The sequence below is a fragment of the Durio zibethinus genome, chromosome 14 (assembly GCF_047325235.1).
Source record: "Durio zibethinus cultivar Kanyao isolate XHJ-2024 chromosome 14, ASM4732523v1, whole genome shotgun sequence".
NCBI lineage: Eukaryota > Viridiplantae > Streptophyta > Magnoliopsida > Malvales > Malvaceae > Durio > Durio zibethinus.
Window position 1 is genome coordinate 13,719,671 of NC_143175.1, and position 20,987 is coordinate 13,740,657.

At 31.0% G+C, this 20,987-nt stretch overlaps 2 protein-coding genes across 2 annotated transcripts; both read left to right on the top strand.

Annotated features, from left to right (window-relative positions):
* The first annotated feature begins 7,562 nt into the window (after nt 1-7,562).
* LOC111295327 (uncharacterized) lies at nt 7,563-12,663 on the top strand. Its single transcript, XM_022888777.2, has 7 exons — nt 7,563-8,051; nt 9,317-10,187; nt 10,653-10,932; nt 11,153-11,260; nt 11,451-11,729; nt 11,938-12,081; nt 12,230-12,663. Exons 1-7 carry the CDS (start codon nt 7,766-7,768, stop codon nt 12,401-12,403), a joined length of 2,142 nt encoding a protein of 713 aa, XP_022744512.1. The 5' UTR covers nt 7,563-7,765; the 3' UTR covers nt 12,404-12,663.
* Nucleotides 12,664-17,622: 4,959 nt separating this feature from the next.
* LOC111295598 (uncharacterized) lies at nt 17,623-20,712 on the top strand. The gene is made up of 6 exons (XM_022889143.2): nt 17,623-18,192; nt 18,648-18,776; nt 18,866-18,986; nt 19,103-19,184; nt 19,986-20,139; nt 20,245-20,712. Exons 1-6 carry the CDS (start codon nt 17,902-17,904, stop codon nt 20,377-20,379), a joined length of 912 nt encoding a protein of 303 aa, XP_022744878.1. The 5' UTR covers nt 17,623-17,901; the 3' UTR covers nt 20,380-20,712.
* Nucleotides 20,713-20,987: the final 275 nt, after the last annotated feature.

The following is a 20,987-nucleotide window of genomic DNA, read 5'->3' on the forward strand; positions in this document are numbered from 1 at the left end:
CAATATAGCTTTCCTTCCACAATGGTATACCTTAATGCCTTTCTTACCAAAGCTTTGGCTTAGATCCTATTCTTTAGTAGGTTTTTCATTGTTAGGTACTCTTTAATTAGGCTTATCTAAGACTCTTAATCTTTCTTTATCTGTTTGACTTGCTTATCTTTATTGTACTCATTTCATTGATTTTTTCAATTAAAAAACTTCATGGGTTCTCTGAGATTAGGCTAGTAGACAACTTCGATAAGGCATTTGCCAATATTCTATTCTCAAGGTATTCTTTTTATTTTGCACTTAGTGAATTTTTGGAGTATATTTTTTACCTTGTATAAATATTTAACCATGGTTTCTTCTTTTACCTCATATTCACCCTTAACTTGGCTTACCATGAGCTATAACTCACTGTAAACAATTAGCTTTTTTTTTCTAATTCTATTGCTATCCTTAAACCATCTATAAGTGCTTTTATACTTTGCTTCATCGTTTGAAGCTCTAAATTTGAATTTCAAAGCATATTGCACCTTTATGTTTTTAAGATTGACTAAGATGGTTCGTACACCACTTCTTTCCTCAGTAGTTGATCTATATACATATAAATTCCATATTTTCTTTTCATTTAACTTTACTATTTCAAGGTTTTAGATAACGTTACTAGTAAAGTCGATAAAAGCATTTCTTACGATAATGCATTCTGTAATAAAATCAACTGTTACTTATTCAAAATAGTTCATGGCTTGATATGCAAGTATATTTGATAAGCTCCACAACCCACTTTATCAGCCATCTTGACAATTCTATTTTTGTAAAACTTGTCTTAAAGATTGGTCAGTTAGGACATTAATTATGTGAGACTGAAAGTAAGGCCTGAGTTTCCTTGTTGTTATTATTATAGCAAAAGTAAGCTTCTTAATTTTATGGTAATTCAATTTGGCCCTAAAAAGAACTTTACTTACAAAACACACAAGTTTTTGGCATAATTTTTTCTCTTTAACCAATACCTAACTAACTAAATGGTTTATCATAACTAGGAATAGGTACAAAGGTTCTCCTATTATGTGTTTAGAGAGTATATATGGTGTAGTAAAAAATACTTTAATCTCTTCAAAAAAGCTTTCTGACATTGTTTGATCCATTAAAAATCACCAATATTCTTGAAATTTTTAAAAAATGAAAGACATCTATTAGTTAACTAGACATGAACCTATTCAGTCTAGCTATTTTTTTAGTCAATCTCTATACTTCTTTTACTGAATTTGGTAGGCTCATATCAATGATCCTTTAAACCTTTTTAGGGTTTGCCTTAATACCCTGTTGATGTATCATAAAGCTTATGAACTTTTCTAAGGTAACCCTAAAAGCATATTTACTCGGATTTAACCTCATCTTATGTTTTTTCAAAACACCAAACACTTTTTCAAATCTTTCAAATGCTCTTCCAAAGTCTTGCTTTTGACAATCATGTCGTCCACATAAATTTTCATGTTCTTACCAATCAGATGTCAAAATATCTTATTTACCAACATCTGGTAAGTAACTCTAACATTCTTTAAGCCAAATGGCATACCTTATAATAATACAATCTGTTCTCAGTTATGAAAATTGTCTTTTTTTCATCTTTTTCAATTATTTTGATTTGGTTATACTTAAAATAAGCATCCATGAAACTAAAAAATCCATATTTAATAATATCATCTACTAACTTGTCAATGCTCAGTAAAAAGAAGCTAATCTTAAGATATGCCTTATTGAGATTAGTAAAGTTTATGATCATCCTTCATTTCCATTTTGCCTCTTTACCATCACCACATTAGTTAGCCGTTTTGGGTAGTATGCCTCTTTAATGAACCCAATGGCTTGCAGTTTATTCACTTCTTCCTAAATCATAACTTGTCTTTATAAGGCAAAACACTTTTTATTTTACTTAACTAGCCTAACGTCCAACCTGACACTTAAACAATGTACCATGTGTCTCAAATCTATGCTTGGCATATCCTTAGGTTTTCATGTGAAGAGGTCTACATTGTTCCATGAACCAACCTATTTTATTTTTTAACTTTTCACTAATCTATATAATTTTTTTTTATTTTTCTTCAAATATTGAAACTTGTACTAATATGTCTACAGGTTCAAGTCTACTATGGTCTAAATCTGGCTTGTAATCAAGAATATCTTCAATTCTACCTCCAATGTCATTACTTTTTGGAGATGAAATACATTATGTTAGCTTAGTTATAGGTATTCTAGATCACATATGTATATATTTTATTCCTATGTAGTTTATTTGTGAATGTGAAATGTTAAACTATTTGATTTTAGCACCACTAACAAGTTTATGCTTTAGTGACTTGCTTAGCCAAGCTACATCAACAATTTCACAATTATAATATAAGTAAGGTGTACTTGCATTTATAATATAAGGATGCCTTCCATAAAAAATAAAAGTGTTAGACAATTATAGGTATAGTTGATTCATATATCAAATATTATGTTTCATGGTATTCACAAGTCATTGTAAAAATCTAAGACCTTAATTTAAAGCAAAAACTAAATAAAGCTTGATTCAGAGTTTTGATTTTTAGATATTCATTTAGGTAATCTCTTGTCGTTTCCTTATTGGGCTTTGCCAAGCCTTTTTATCATCATTCTCTTTCTCACTTAAAGTGTTCAACTATTCTCTACTAAGTTCCACTACTAATTTTGGTTGGACTTCTATTGCCTCTTCCTTCATTTTTAATTTTAACGTAGCCATATAGCATTATCTAGCCATGGGCTAGTTAGTCAGGTTTTCACCTATTTCACATAGAGTTAAAAATTTCACTTTTAGATGAGATGTTGATCTATCATCTTCAAAAATGTTTGGCTAGGCCTTCTTAAGATGATATTATAGGCTAAAAGAATATCTACAACCATAAACTCGATCATAGCTGTGATTGTTTTTGGCTCAGCTTCTAGGGTGATAGGTAACTTTATAGTTCTTAACACAGAGACGTGCTCATTTTCAAACATGACTAAGGTCATCTAATGTGGCCTGAACTGGTCATTAGATATTCCCATCTTTCTCATCTTGCTATAGTATAACACATTACTTGAGTTATCATTGTTAAAGTAGATCTTTCTAGCTATATGGTTGTAAAGTATGGCACTGATAACTATCCCATCATTTTATGGGAATCAATATTCTTTAGGTCTTTTGTCAAGAAAAAGATCAACTCTTCTTTCCAATATTTAGTCTTCTTAGTTGAAAAGCCTATCGCTAAAATTGCCCATTTATTAACTTTATTTTTAGCTAAGGTTGAAGTTTCTCTAATAATGACATTGATAACCCTAACAATAAGTTAGTTCATATTGTGCTCTCTTTGCTCTTCAACTCGACCAAAATTTTTCCCATCATTTTTCTAACCACAATCAACTTGATTATAATAGTTTTTTTCTAATGGTTTTCATATTCCTCTTTTTTAATAATTCCTATTCCTTTTCTATCTCAAGTTTTCCATGAACATATGTAGTCTACCCCTTGCGATGAGGTTTTCTATATCATTCATCAATTTCGCATTCTTTAATAGTGTAGCCATGGCCCTTATGAAATGCACATTTTTTTGTTTGATCTCTTTAGTTGTTTTGCCTTATAAGCCTAAGCTACCTCAATTATGGATCTCTTTCTATCTACACCAATAACCTTTCACAGAAAATATTCTAAGGGGTATATTGATCATATTTTTTATCCGAGCTCCTGGCTCTTGTATATCCCATTATGTGTGGTTTTTTCCCTTTTTGAGAGCTTTCTACCTCTTTACCTTATTTCTTACTCAGGTGGTTAGGAATTTTTCCTATTCTATCTTTCTTAAAAGCCATTGTTTCCATAACATTAATGTGTTGCTCAACTTTTGTAAGGAGCTTTTACATTATCTTTGAGGGTTTTAAAAAGAAGGCATATTTGAATTGGTATTTTTTATCATCCAAGCCTCTTAAGAGATTGACCACTGCAATTGATTACATTAGGTCTTTGTCCTATAGAGCATTTATGTTGAATACCGTTATGAGAGCATTTACTTAGCGCATCAAAAATATTTGAACAAAATATAGACCAGGGTAGGCTCTTATTAAAAAGAACACAAGTCAGGAACAAAGGCTCGAGATCATTCTGACATCTGTATTTCAACGTGCAAGTTAATGATGTAAACGAATATAGAGGAAAGAGAGCAAGAATACTAAAAATAAGAAAAAAGGGTTACTTGCCTCACCTGTGAAGGAATAAGAGATATTTATACCTAAGATGATGTGGCATGTGATATCTGACTTGACGTGGAGGATGCCTACATGGGCATAGGTGGAGTGGTAGCTGCCAAACACATCAGTAGGCCCATTTAGAGATGCATAGATCACAACAGGGATCCATGTTAACAATAGGTAGTAAGAGTTCGACAATATCAATTGTGTGCCTCCATCAATGACTTGATCATGTCAGGTTTATCTTTTACTAATTGTATGAGGATATCAAGTCAACAAAGAGATAGAAATATACCAGGTCGACCCAAAAACTTAAATACCCCAATTAAAAGATACTATTCAAATATCCATTTTACCCTTAAGGTGAATAATGTCTACATCAACTTCCCTTCCATAACACAAAGATGAAAAGAAGTTTTTTTCCCTACTTTTGTTGTTTTTAAGCAAAGAAAAAAAAGATTCAGGGTACATCCATTCATGTAATGTAATATTCAAAAACTAAACTTTATAAATTAGAAACAATGAATAAGATAAATAAAATAATAAAAATTGAAAAAAAAAATCACATGGAAGTTAGGGTCATGTCAGCTAATTAAAGCATCAATGCTTTGCTTCTTCAACTTTTCTTCTCCAACCTTACCATACGGTATTGCATACAACAATATTATTAGGTACGTTTGTATTTAGTTTAATTATATTTAATTTTGTGTTTGGCTACATTATTTACATCTTAATTAGGTAGCAAAAAACAATAATGCTTACCCTAATATATTTATCTTTGAATTGTCTGCAATAACATGTTTGCAATTTAATATTATATTTTACAAAAAAAATTTATTATATAATGATAGTTTAGTTATCAAAAGTTTTATTGGCGACTAGTAATTATCATTACCTACAAGTTCAAAGTTTTGTTAGTTTTCATTTTGAAATTCTAAACTTTCGTCATTATTTACCGCCTCTATCGTTAGAAAAATATCCAGTTAATTCAGTTATTATTAAAATATTACATCAAGTTGCAAGTTTAAAAATCAAAATTCAAATTGCAATTCTTTCTTTTAGTCCTAAATTATGATTTTTTTATAAAATTTTTTTTTTAAAAATTTTAAAAATTGCTCTTGTTCTTGTTTAGCATTGTGATTTACTTTTGGCATGTGCTAACTATAATAATGGCAATAATAACAAATGATATAATTTATATAGCAAAGAAAAGTTAATCTCTTCTCTCAAAATGTAAATTATCAACAATTTATCAGCCTTGTTCCCTTAAAGGAATTTGATGAGATAAAAATGACATCTCAATAAAATGAAACCAATGATTCTTTTTATTCCTTTTTCGATGATACAAAATAAATGGAAAATGATTAACAACCCAGGTTCAACTTAATTGTTATTCTTCTTTTTAGGAGGGTTTAGGATCTTCCTTTTTTAAATTTTTTACATGTACAATAAAAATATAAAAAAATTTTAAATAATAACAAAATTTTAAATTTAAATCAAATTTTAATTCAATTAATTCATATAATTATTTTTAAAAATTGACATCTAATAAATCTGAAATTTAAATTTTTAACATGTGCAACTCCTTTCTTTCTCTTCAGGTTACAACCTCATTTATTAAAAAAACAATCTAGCTAATACTTTGAGTAAAACATTAGGTATTATAACTCAAATTTCTGCCACAATTAGATTATATATATACAAATACTTTCTCATGTACAGAAATAAAAAAAAAAAAAAATTCTATAAGTCGACAGTTGTAAAGGTTATAATGTATATTTTTTATAACAAATCCAACAAGAACACAAAAAAAGAAAATTACTAACCAAGGAAGAACAGATTCGGTTGAACCATAATTATAATTGTTTGGTTGAACCAGAACTATATGGTAGGGACCTTTATATGGTCTATTATTTCTTAAGTTATCCTTTTAATGTCACATTATAATTATGAACTAGATCTTAGCAATCAAACCAAAATATTAAGACTCAACGGCTATATTAGAATCATATTTTTCAAAATCCAAAACCCAATCAAATCCTACAACAAATTTAAAGGGGAAACGAGTGAAAGGTAGCAATCATTATAAAGGGGAAGTAAGGAGTGGGGAAAATGAACTAAAAACATCCTTTTTCTTTCGTGTCACATGGAAAAGATGCTAGAAAGTGAAAAAAAAACAAAAAAACAAAAAAAAAGCCGTGTTTATCACACTATTAGTGGAGAAATTAACATCATTTCATCATGGCATGAAGTTGGATTTTTTTTTTCTTATTTATGAGCCCATGAACCCATGAAAAGTAGGTTCCACCAGTAAATTAACTAACCCAATGTGACCCCACCAACAAAATTTGACCTATTTAATCAATTAATTGCATCAATGTATTCTTTCTTTACATTTGATCTTACGTTATGCTAAAAAGAATTGGGTTAATGAAGGAATTGGAAGATCCTTCGTCTAAATTCTCATACTTTGTTGATTGCCAATATTTTTCGTTTATAAAGTGGTCATAGAAGGATGACAATAAGAGCTTGATTCACTTTAAAAACTACTTTTCTTCTACATAATAGCAATTTATCACCTAGGGTACTTGTTTTTTTTTAATAAAAATCGTAATTTAAAAATAAAAAAATTTTAAATTTTAAATTTGATAAATATTATTTTTAAAAATAATTATATAAATTAATTGTATTAAGTTTTAGATTTAAAATACTTGTTGTTGCTATTTTTGTAATGTTATTTATTGATATAAAATGAAAAAAATGATATTATTTTACCTTGGCTTTTCTTTTTCCTTTTATGAGAAATAAAATATCAATTATACTTGAAAAAAAAGTAAAATGGGGAATAGCAATATCAAATTAACTATCATGGATGTTAATATTCTATAAAAAAAAAAAATGAGCACTTTTGACTTTATTTTTTAAGAAAAATCAACAAATAATTTAAAAGTATAAGATAAATTTGAAAAAGATAATGTCTACAGAATTTTATTACAAACATGGGAAACATCTCGTCTTCATGTGAAGCGTCCCTTAAGTTGAAAATTTGACATGTTCAAGATTCGAACATGTTTTTGACTCTCTGTTTTTAAAACCAATGACTTTTTTTAGAGAAAAAAAAGTTAGGCAATGAAAATGGTCCCCTAAACGACCACTTGACTTCCCATAAAAAATACAAAACAAAAAAACAATAGAAAGATTATTACAGAGAAAAAACTCTCGTCATCCACTTGTAGCATACGGATTCATCCACGTGTTCATGTGATGGAATGCGACCCCACAAATAAAAATCAAAGACCCCACTTAAACCTCTTGTCAGCCCCTCACATTTCAAAGTTGGTAAGGATTGGAGTAACATCTTCGGTGTTTGGCTTAAGTTTCACACCAAAGAGAGAAGAAAAAAAAAATGCAGAAGCTAGAGGATGGAATTTTGTGTATATTGTTTTCCGCTTTTGACCCTCCATATTTACTTAATTTTCGCACTTACAGCACCTGAAAGTCCAAAGACACTGAGAGAGAGAGAGAATTGTTGTTTTTTTTTTTCATGGAGGCGAGCTTTGAAATGGAAGCTGTGATAGAGTTTTTGAGGAAGAATGGATTGAAAGAAGCTGAGAAAGCACTTGAGGAAGATATGACGGAGAAAAATGAACAAGAAGTGGGTGCTTTTGATTTTGAGAAATTCTTGTTCCCCATGCCCCCGCCGGTCAAGATTCCAGGGACCCTCCGGCGATCAGAGGTGGATGAGAAAGTGAAGTCAAGTGATGGGTCGGATTCAGATGGTGATGAGTTTGTCAGCTTGAGCTCTTCTACTAGTGATGTTTGCTCTTCAGGTGAAAAGAACTTTGGTTTTTAATTTTGTTTGATCTTTTAATGGTTGGAATTAAGTTGGTATTAAAAATGCTTAGCTAAATTTGTTTTTATTTCATATAAATTTTTTTTTTCAAATTCTTTTGCTCTTTCAGTGATTGTTTTAAGTTGGAATTTTGTTTTTAGAAACTGACTTTTGTTTTATATTTTTTTTAATTCTTTTTCTATTTTTGTGATTTTTTAGTTAAAATTTGATTGGTTTTACTTTAATCATGCTTAACTTAATTGGTCTTTGATCAACTTGATTTTGTTTGAAAGATTCTAGCTTGATCATCAACCTTCATTGTTTTTCTGGTTGCTTGTTGAGTTTTAGGTGATGTAAGCAACAGGCAAATTGCTATGAATAAAGTTAAGCGAAGGCCTTTCTCTTTTTCCCTTTTTATCTTTTTCTCGTGTGGGTTCGAATTTGAATGGATTGTTTACTTGCTCATCTCCTTTCCTGTTTTAATTTTAATGGATCTTTATAACTGATGATTCGATTTTAAGATTGCTATAAGGTCACAAAACTTAGTTTAATTTCTTGTGAATTCTTATAGTTTATAGAGCAAATTTGTGAATTGTTGTGTAAATGTCTTGAAACCAGATGGGTTATTCATCTTTCTTTTTGATTTGGGGGAGTGGGATTCGAACCTGCTCTGTTGAGCGAAAGGTCATACATCAACTCATTGAGTTAAATGATCGGATGTATGGGTTGTTCATCTTAAGTGATTAGAGATGGTGCTTTTTCTCTTTTTAATTAACGTTTTCCGGTAGTAGACTCCAATTATGCTGCTTATGCATTGTAAATCTCCTTGAACTTCTCCCAATAAATGGAATCTCTTTTCACCACCATCTTATTCTACTAGTGCTTTTTTCTTACAGCTATGCAAGGATCACCTTTTTTTTTTGTTTGAGACATGCACGCCTCATTGCCATCTAGTTTTTCCATGGAGGTTGTGTGAGAAATTTTATCAATTCTGTTTGCTACTTCTGCCTTTCATCATTGCCATTTCTAAGTCACTGCCAAGTACTAATTAATAGATCCTTCTGTACTTTTAAAAATACCACCAAAAAAAAAAAAAAAAGAAAAACCTTAAATGTTCCAATTTTATTTAAGGAATTATGCAACAGTCTGAAATTGTTATTATTGTTTTCTTATTTGGCCCTATTTTCAATATCTAGGTGGCTGCTGGGATGAATGTGTTAGTTAATGTGCATAACAGCAATCCAACTGTTTTTCATTTTGCAGAGTTTGTGAATCCATATGGACTTCATTCTGGCTCTCAGGCTGATTCTGATACTTCATCAGATAGATTATCTCAATTTGGAACGGCACGCGACTATCCTGATTTTGACATGCAGAATGACTTGGACTGGTATAATGAGAAGGACTTCATGACTCCATGCTTTGCTGGGTCAGACTTCTATAACTGTCCAAGTCAGGATAAGTTTGTCACAACTTTGGAGACAGAGAAGCAACATGATAATAAACCGAGTTCACATAACAAATCTGAAGAATTTCAAACAGAAGTGGGCACTGATTACTTGGACAAGCCACGCTTTTATAATATGGCCTGCATAAATGGCGAAAATGAGGTTCAAATGATCGATTATTATCATTTTGATAAATGTAATGGGATTGAAGGGGACATTGAACGAGAGCTGAAGAATTGTGGTTATGGTTGTTCATTTCCCCTTTGCAAATGTTGTGAGGGGTCCTGTGTTTATGATGAAAATCCCATGAACTTCAGCTACATGAGCTCCAAAGAAACTGATTTGGATGATCTTCAGTTAAAGGCTACTGGAGAGGTTAATGCAGATTATAATAGAGCTTCTGAACATAAATCTAACAAGAATCTTTACTCTGCCAGAAGGGGTTCAAATGATTGGATTGATGGGTTTAAAGGTGATTCTAACTTAGTGCACAAGATTGGCGAGAAAGATTTGTTGCAGAAAACAGTTGATGGTTATGGAGTTGAAGGTGATGAATACTATGGAGAACTTAGTGAACCTCAGGCTGCTGCCGAAGAAGAGGGTGATGCTACTGATGAACTTCTGATGTACTCTAATGATGATGAATATGAAGTATTCAATTTGCGAATCATTCACAGGAAAAACAGGTTAGCTGCTATACTATTTCTCAGATTGCTGATGTTAATTAAGCTAATATAGGATTTTTTTATAGAGCTAAGCAAATTGGTGAGTAAACTTGTTTAAAATTGATAAGTTGCAGACGAAATTTATGTTCGTATTCAAATTCTCGATGATCATAAACTAATCAACAGGTCTCCAAATAACTATAGTTAAATTTTCTCTCTCAAAATGCTAATATACAAAGCCCATATTACTGGAGTTCACATAAATAAAGTGCAAATAAAGAAAAACTATTTGCTAAATTTGGTCTTCCATCTCATTCTTACGTGGACAGGACAGACTTGCTGCTAGAATATTTTGTCATGTTATATAGCTCATGCTGGCACTAAACTCACCATGCTAAAAGTTCTTTCTTTATAGATATTTGAGGACAATGCACTGCAGGTTAATATGCGGAAATCAGTATAACTCATGAATTATACTATCTCTAGGACTGGATTTGAAGAAAACAAGGACCTGCCTATAGTGCTAAATAACGTCATTGCTGGAAGATATTATGTAACAGAATACCTAGGTTCAGCTGCTTTTAGTAAGGTTGTTCGAGCACATGATCTTCTCATGGGAATGGATGTTTGCCTGAAGATCATTAAAAATGATAAAGATTTTTTTGACCAAAGTTTGGATGAAATTAAACTACTAAAGCTTGTCAATAAGCATGACCCTGGAGATGAGCACCACATTTTGCGTCTCTATGACTACTTCTATCATCAGGTATGTTTAAAGAGTAAATTAGTAATTCTTTCCACCCCATTGCAAAAAATATGGACTGCACTTGAAACAGTCACTTGTTTAGTAAAATGGCTATAGCCACCCCATCTCACCATTCTGAGTTTCAAAAAATACCATTTCATTAGTGTTTATTTTGTTGAGCACTATTTTGTACATATTGGATACTAATGATTTCTTTATGGCTTATGCAAAATCTGTGTAGGAACATCTGTTCATCGTCTGTGAACTCCTTCGAGCAAACTTGTATGAATTTCAGAAATTCAATCAAGAATCTGGTGGAGAACCATATTTTACCCTCAGCCGGCTGCAGGTTTGTTCAAATGGATATTGGCTCAGCCAAGATGTTTTAGTTCATTGTTTCTCTTTTTTGTAGTTAGTTATATATTTCTGAACTATAAACCCTTATCTGGGATTGTTTGTTAAGTGATAAATTTTTAGGTTAACTCAAATAATACATCCAGCATGAGACAATAATTTGCTGTTGATATTCTCTCACACAGGTCATAACTCGTCAGTGTTTGGAGGCACTTGATTACTTACATGGCTTGGGAATTATTCACTGTGATCTAAAGCCCGAGAACATCCTTATCAAAAGTTATAGAAGATGTGAGATAAAGATTATTGATCTTGGAAGCAGTTGCTTTCGGACTGACAATCTGTGCCTATATGTTCAATCTCGTTCCTATAGAGCGCCTGAAGTCATCCTTGGCCTCTCATATGACCAGAAGATTGACCTATGGTCTCTTGGATGTATCCTTGCCGAGCTATGCTCTGGGGAGGTTTGTCATATTTTATCATAGTTTGGCAATGTCTTGAATTAAAGCTAACCAAATTAATGCTGATTCCATCTGATGACTGCCTTCAAGTTTCTTACAAACATCTTATTGGCTTCCTTTACTTCTGATTTTTCTACCAATTTTAAGTAGTTATTCCTTTGGAAGCAATTTTATCAGTGACTCACTTTTAAGTACCCGTGTCCTTTTACAGGTCCTGTTTCCAAATGATGCAGTCGTAATGATCCTCGCACAGATGGTTGGAATGCTAGGTCCTATTGATATGGAGATGTTGGAGAATGGACAAGAGACATACAAGTATTTCACAAAAGAATATGATCTGTACCATATAAATGAGGTTTGTTTATGATTTCTTTTTAAACCTACAAGTATTTCACCAATTATAGGTTTGAGGGCAGTCAATTTTTTAGTGAACTATGAGATTTACTGGTTAGTTCATCCAACTTAATTTAGGACGAACTCATGCTGTTTTTTTTTCTGTCCAGGAGACTAACCAATTAGAATACATTATTTCTGAGGAGTCTTCACTGGAGCATCATATTCAAGTTTCTGATGTCGGGTTTATCGATTTTGTTAAACATTTGCTTCAGATGAATCCTCAAAGGCGCCCAACTGCAAGGGAGGCATTAGAACACCCATGGCTTTCGTACTCGTACTGAACCAAAACTCCCTAAATTGCTGTTGGAATGACCTTTTCTGTGAGTATTACACATTCATCGAGGAATGGAATTATATGGAGACAAGGCCAACTGTATTTCGGATTTCAATTTTGGTTTTATGTGTATAGCAATACTCATATTTATTCACATTCTTTTTTGTACAAAACTCTTCCCCCTCTACTTTGTTGGGGTCGTAAAAAACAAGCCCTTTTGATTTGAGTGACAAGAAAGATACAATAAAAATCATTTTAGTTGAACAATCTCATGTTATGCTGCATAAGCAACTCATTTTTTCCATTTTAATTCATTTATCTGCATCGGATTCAATACTTTATCCAATAAGTGTTCATCAGCCATAGAGCTATGTGATACATCACTGCCTTTTTGTTGACTTGAGTTTTCGCGAAGAATCCCCCTCAGGTGCCTTTTGTTTCAACATCCACAGGAAACATCTCGGAAGCTGTATGAAGTCGTGATTGTCACATACTTAGTTGTGAATGTCTGGTCATGCAAACCCAATGAAACTCCAAAGTCTCTTATTATCTGTCTTTAGGTTAAGCAAGGCATCAAGTAGATTTGCTTAAAGGGATTTTTGGGTAGTGACAACAATGATAGCTGTCAATAGATATTAAATCGGGAAAAGGATCATGTCCAAATTAATGATTGAAATTTGACTAGCATAAGTAAAAGTAGAAAAGTTTGATTATACTTTGTAACAAGAAAAAGATTGTCAATTAGGAGATAAAAGTTGATGAATTTAGTATAAGAAAACAAACCAACAATTTCAATTCTAGTTGTATTATAAAGAACAAAGAACAAAACATTGCAACAACAAGATTTCCACATTCTTGTCCAAAAGAGATGCAGACAGAATCGTCATAATCTAATATCTATTTGCCAGCACATTCCATTTTTTCTCTCGTTCTAAATTCTTAATGTCTGCTTCGTATATTTTCTATTTTATAAACTAATTATTAAAAACTATAGTGACATAAACTAGAATCTATTTCCCGTAAAAATTATTTCAGTTGATAAATAAAAAAAAAACCTTTTTTAATCAAAGTTTGATTCTTGTTAGAACACTTTGAAGGTATAATACTGAATGTATCAAATCCATATAAAAAAAAATACATGCTTAATTTAAAAAAAAATACATAAAGTAACATTACTAAAATTGTCTTGTCAATCTAGATGAAGTAAATTTGATTTTAATAAATAATTGTATTACTAATTTTGGCAGTATCAATAAAATACCTATGGTTATTATTTTCATTCAAACTGATGTTATAAAATTATCATATTATTATACTCCGAACCATTTGATTTATTGTGATTTATATGATGCTTTGTTAAGATCATCCATAGTTAGAATATACAATTTTTAATTTCAAAATACTGAACATAATATATGGAAAGATAAATGAGGCTTTTGTACAAATATATATATATATATACATATGGTTAATTTCCATTTTTTGAATAGAAAATAGAAGAGGTGACGTGGAAAGTGAGATCATGTAATCTGAGTAGGCTTTGGGACAGTAGATTCCTCCCTCAAGTAGTAATTAGCAGCGAAGTTTGTCTCGCATGATTGGCTGATTCGATCCAACAAAATTTCACTAGTTTCACTTTCTTTGTTTCTTCCAGTGTTTTACACCACCACTTTCTCTTCTAGCCCGTGTAATCCACTTCCACTCTGCACTTTAATTCTTGATTATATTCTAGGTTTAATTCTATTGATTAAATGCAACAACAAACAAAATTAATTCTTTTGAATTTTCTTCAAAATTTTACCTAAGAAAATAAACCTTTAATGCCTAACTTAGCATTGACTAAAATAGTTTGCATACTTGATATGTTTTTAAAATTTGTAATTTAAAAAAAGTTCAAACAGGTAATTTTTTTTAAGGTGAATTAAATAAATAAAAATTAAGAGTTAAAAATAAATTAAAAATTAAAAAAATAAAAATTTGATAGCTAATCTTGGTCTTGGCATGTTTGAATTAAATTTCATGGTATGTTATCGGCTAAACAAACGAATTGCAATCTATTTCAATTAATTGCATGTGATTTCAAAAGTTTCATTTAATATAGGTGGTTGGTATCATTAAATAAGAATATTATGCTGTTAAATTTTTAAACAAACTAGTTGAATTGTATTTATTGCTCTCTTTCATTAAATTTAATGTTAAAATAACAGAAAAGTTTTAAATTTTTATTAAGGGATTAATTTTTTTTAAAGCAAAATTGAAGTGAAATTATTATAAATCATTATGTGTTTATATGTAACCAAATAAATTAACCACTATGGCTTAAAAGTTGGTTGGAGCTAGCAATTACTCAAATTTTTATTAAGATTATTAAAAGATTATAATATATGCATATTTGTTTAATTGATTATTGAATTCACGGTGATTGACCTATTTTTAACATACAATATGATTTTAGATCGGTTAAGTCAGTTCATTATAAGAATTATGAGATCAATTTCTCATCTCAAAATCAAATTTACTATTTTTAATCGAATAGGAAAGGTTTGAGGAGATTGGTCCACGGCAAGGTAAAAAAAAAGATTATGAAACAGACTTCAAGTTCAGCTAGCACTAAAGAAACCCAGGGCAAAGAAGAAACGGAGATCAAGATTATTATAGGGGAAACAAAGTCAAAGGGTAAGAAGAATGCAACTGGCCAAGAAAGGAAGAAATGAAACTAGCTTTTTAAAGAGCCGAGAATGAAAAACATGCTTTTAATCTTGAAATTATTGTAAATAATTTGTTATGAGGTTGAGCACTTAAGTTGACACTAAAATTCATATTATAAATACCATACTTTGAATTTAAAGAAAAATTTATTAAAGCAAAGCTTACCCTCTACATCTTAATGTATATGTCTATTTTTCTACCGATTGAACAAATAAATTCATGTCTGAGAATTGGTCTTTTCACAAGAATCAATCTCGACCTAAATAAAGAAAAGAAAATCATTGATCAAAGGCCCAAAATCGATCTCGCCCAACTTGAATCAGTGGAAAATCTCGTATTGGCACCATTTTGTGAAAACAGCCAGGAAAATGCATACAAATCGAGGCTAAACTCTTTTATAAAGAACAACTAATACAATTGCTAAGAAATAATGTCAATCTTTTTTTGCATGGATCCCATAAAATATGCTTGAGATAGATCCTTCAATAATAGTTCATAAATTGAATACTAACCCAAATATCAAATCAATTTCGCAGAAAAAACGGTGTTTTGCTTCTAAAAGAAAGATAATAATTAAGGAAGAGGTTGATAAATTATTACAAGCTGTGTTCATCAAATAATCTTATTACCTAATTGAATAGCCAATGTAGTAATGGTGCAAAAAACATAATAAAAAGTGAAAAATATGTGTTGACTTCGTCGACTTGAATAAGGCCTCCCTAAAGGATAGTTTTCTTTTACCAAGTGCAAATGCACTAGTAAATGTTGATGCCAAGTTGTTCGATGAAATCACAAGATTCAAAGTTGGTTAAAGGCAAAGGTTGAAGTGTCTTCGTTTGTGTTCTTATACTCAAATTAGTGTTTAAAATTTAAATTATGAATGACGTGATCCTTTAAATAAACAAATATAAAAAAAGATTGTTAATACACAATTATTAAAAGTAATTGGTAAGAGCAAATGTCACGGACCTAAGGAAGAGTCATGAATCCCACATCGAACATAATAAGAGGGTACCTGGGGTATAAAAGGGTTCACACCATTTTCGCCTTGTGAGGTACCTTTTATAGGACAAAATCGTGATGTCAGGGGGTCAGAGCGGACAATACCTCACAAGGGTGTAAACCGTGACAAAAGGCTGATCTGGGACGCCGGAAGGGTGAATGCCCCGGTCCCGAAGCCACACAAGTTCGGAGCTTGAGTCTCGACCCGTGACACAAGCGCCATGACATTCCTTTTAAAAACTACTACATTTTAGACTCCCTTTTATTTCACATAAAATAATTTTTGAAAAATAATTTTTGTATTTTAAAGTGTTTGTTTGATAAAAAATTAACTGGTCAATAAAAAATAATTTATTAGTCAACAAAAATGAAATAATTTTTCTTGAAATTATGTTATCCTCTTCAAAAGGGAAAGACAATTTTTGAAAAATAGTTGTTATGAGTAAAATTATTTATTAATGTGTATAAATATAATTTTACTCAAGTTGAACCTTATACATGATTTTTCAAAGTTTAAACTTAATTTGACTCGATTCAAAATATTATTATATTAATAAATAATATTTTATTTAATTATACCTAAATTTTTAAAATATTAATATTAAAAGTCTTTTAATATTTTAATTTTTAATATTTTTATAGTTTTATTCAAGTAAGACTTTGAACATAATATTTTAAGCTTAAATTTTATTTAATTAGATTTAAAATATTATTATATTAATAACAATATTTTATTTAATTTTAATTAAATAAATTATAATATTAACATTAAAAGTCTTTTGATATTTCAAATTTAAATATTTTATTTTATATATTATTAAACATAAATATTTCAATATTTCAATAAAATAATATTATTTTAATATTTTAATAATAAATAATAACATATATAATAATATTTTTATTATTTTAATAATTAATGTTTAATAATAATATAATATTATTTTCTTAATATGAATTTTTTGATATTTCTTTTTTTTTGTTTAAAATATATAATTTTACATTTTTATTTATTAAGAAATTTATATTACTATTTTAACAATAAAATAAGTCAAAATTATTTTTTGATTTACTAATAATAAAAATTGTAAATATTTTATTAGTATAAATATTTTGTTAATAAATATTAATATTTTAATATTAATAAAAATAATAATATTATTAAAATATAATTATTCTCAAATATTAATAATTTTAATAATAAATAATTTAATATACTTTAATAATAAATAACTTTTAATATTATTTAAAAATATTTTAAAAAACAATCAAATAATGAAAAAATACTTTTTTATTAATTCATTCAAATAATAAAAAAAATTTAAAATATAAATATTTTTAAAAAATATTTTTTGAAAATAAATTTATACGAAATAAACATCTTTTAACCTGTTTACGGAAGGCAAATTTACTTGCCCAAATACGACACACAAGTCAATAATTAATCCGAAGAAAACCTCGGAACACTCCCAAATTAGAAGAAAAAATTAAAAAAAAGAAAAGAAAAGAAAAGGCCAAGAACTACTCACTCGCCTAACTCAGAGCGTGGTTCAGCACACTTTCTCTCATTTCTCTCTCTATACTTTCTCGAATTTCCACCATGATCACAACTCTGATAAAACTGCTTAACTAAGATAGAGAAGAGACGAAAGCCTCTTCACCAAAGAAGAAGAAAGATTTTATCCGTTGAGTGATAACCGTATTTAACGAACCGATCCGGTTCCGGTAAAACCGTGCGCACGCTCAGCCGCCTCGCACCCGGTATCTTTCTTATCGTAAATTGTTCGAGTTTCGATGGCTGAGTTCACTCAGGCCGAGGTGTACTCGCCTCGGTCGACGCAAGTATGGAGGGCGTTTTTGAACTGGCTGGCCTTTTTCTTTCAGATCTTTGCTCAGATCATCAGAGCCGTTGGTCAATATCCTTTGCTTTCTTCTTCTTCGTCGACGACTTCGACTTCAACACACCGTTTCAAGCCCTTGCCTGTCGTTGACTCGACCGAGATCGAGTCTCCCGCTACGGTCGAGATCGCTGCCGTTTTGGACTCACATGTTCTCGCTGATGAAGACCACATCGAAAAACTCACGGTAGGATTTTTTTTTTTTTCAAAATTTTCCCTTTTTTACTAAATTAGATTCTTATTTTTCTTTCAGTTAAGCAATAAAAATGCTCTTTTTTTTTTTTGAGGAATCGGAGATTTTTAGTTTTTTTTATTTGTATCTATCAGCCAATTAGGGAGTTGAATCAATATATGAAAAGTTAATAACAAAAAATATATATCAGGTGTAGGTCTACAATTTATTTAACTGTCTCTTGTGCCTAATTTTCCGATGTGGAACTTCTGTTAAGAAGCATAAACCCATGAGGGTATAAAGATGCCAACTTTGATTACTTTAAGGTAATGTGTTCAAACCAGGTGAATGTGTAAAATAATATATATATATATATATATATATATATACTAAGTATCATAAATATTTTTATTGTTCGTTTGGTGTATCATTGTTTGCCGATGTTCTAGGTCTGATTCATGCTCCTGCAGGTAGTTCTTGACTTGGATGAAACTCTAGTATGCGCATACGAGACATCTAGTCTGCCTCCTTCCCTTCGTAATCAAGCAATGGATGCTGGGTTGAAGTGGTTTGAACTAGAATGTATGTCTTCGGACAAGGTTTGTTATGAATAATTCATTCTCTATTTTAATTGATGGTATTTATATCAGAGAGGCACTTTGTCATTTGGGTGCTTTGATCTTTAAAGGAATATGAAGGAAAACCTAAGATCAATTACATTACGGTGTTTGAGCGCCCGGGTTTGCAAGAATTTTTAAATCAACTAAGTGAATTTGCTGAGCTTGTACTATTTACTGCTGGCCTTGAAGGTTTGCTCATTATTACCCGTTTGATTTTTAACTTGTTACTCAAGTTTCTGCTTATATTTCTTCCCCCCACTGCCCTCTCCCTGCATTATCTCGTGACTTTTAATGGCTGCCCACAGGCTATGCTAGACCACTTGTTGACAGAATTGATGCTGAAAATCAATTTAGTCTTCGACTTTATAGGCCTTCTACAATTAGTACGTAAGTACTGCTTCCTATGCATGCTCCTTTTATAATCTTCTGCCCGACTTGCTCTCTGATTTGTAGATCAAAACAGAAGAAACCTATTCATCTTTTGTGTTACACATTTCTTTTCTGTGAAATTATACTGATACCGGTTCTTTTTATTTCATTGCCCATCATCTGCCTGGTCTTCTATACTATCCTAAATGGACCTTAATCATGATACTTCAGGGGGCTTCTCTCCCCTGGAACTCCATACATAAGGGTCAAAATCTGTATGTGTTGAACAATGCCTTGAATCCAAGGCTGGCTATTTGGTTACATGTATAAATTCATTTTTTTTTCCAGTTTATCTTGATGTAAGATGACATCAAATTTCTAGAATTTGAATCTCCAAAAAAAAAAGAGATTATCTTTGAGTTTTGGGTAGGATTTCATAAGTTCGTTTTAAGCTGTGATCAGATGCTTTTGCTTAATGTTTGTACAGTAGCAATGCATTGGTGCTGATGTTAATGACTTGATATTTCAGTTTTGTTTGATAAAGTTTAGGAAAACATTATTAAGTCGTTTCGTTTCCTATCTAAAATATGAAAGGTATTTATTTTTTGGCCAAATAAAGGCATTAGTTAAGTTGTCCAAAAACTCCCAACATGCTTTGTGCCAAGCATAGATGTTTTAGGGCAAATGCGTGCTTCCTTTGTGTTGGATTTTGTTGTTTCATTTGGTGGTGAAACAAATGACATCGTGGTGATTATATGTCTAGTTCCACTGAAGATTTTGTTGTTTCATTTGGTAAAATTTTTCTTCTGACATAAACAGGGAGTATCGGGAGCATGTGAAAGATCTCTCCTGCCTATCTAGGGATTTAGGCCGAACTGTTATTGTAGACAACAATCCTTTCAGTTTCTTGTTGCAACCGCTAAATGGGATTCCATGCATTCCATTTTCTGCGGGGCAGCCACATGATACACAGGTAACAGGATTTGCATTAGTTAAATCTTGTTATCCTCATTCAATATCAATTTGTACACCATTTCTGTTTACTTACCTCTTCTACATCTGGTTTTGTGTTGAAAAGCTTCTGGATGTACTTCTTCCACTTCTCAAGCACCTTTCTCTGCAGAAAGATGTGAGGCCTGTTCTGTATGACAGGTTCCACATGCCTGAATGGTTTCAAAAGCAGGGTATCCCTGCTTCTAGTTGGTCAGCATAGGAAAAAGATCATATACAAGGCCTTCAATCAGATATTTACTTTTCATGCCAATCTCTATTGTCCAAAGGCAGCATCTTATTATAGGATTCATGACCTTTTGTATAGCATCTGAATGCTGGAAGTGTTAATGAAAGTCATCAGAGACTTGCAAAAGGATGAATGTGATGCTATCTCTTATTCGATTAGGTAAACCATTTACATATTTAGATCCACTAAAAATTCTTGATTCTTAGTGTAACTTTGCTTATAAGCTTGCAATTCTGTTGGATGTTTATGTATCTTTCAGAATTTTGTAAATTTCTTCTCTATCAGTGATTATTTGTAGTTTACACATCCTTTATTTGCTTGCTACTCTACTTTGTACAAGAAGCCACGGCTGCTAGGCTCTTATTGCCTAATTGAATTTTCGAAAATTTACAAGAGATCTTGCGAGAGATTTGAGCTGTGGCTCAGACAGAATAGATTAGGAAGTTTAGCCAAATGTCCCAAGTTTAATTCGTTTCTCTGAATGTATCAATGTATCAATGGATCAAGGAGGAAGAGAGAGAGAGAGCACCTGCAAGAATGTTTGTAAGATTATTTTGATCTGATATAAAAGAGGTCATGAA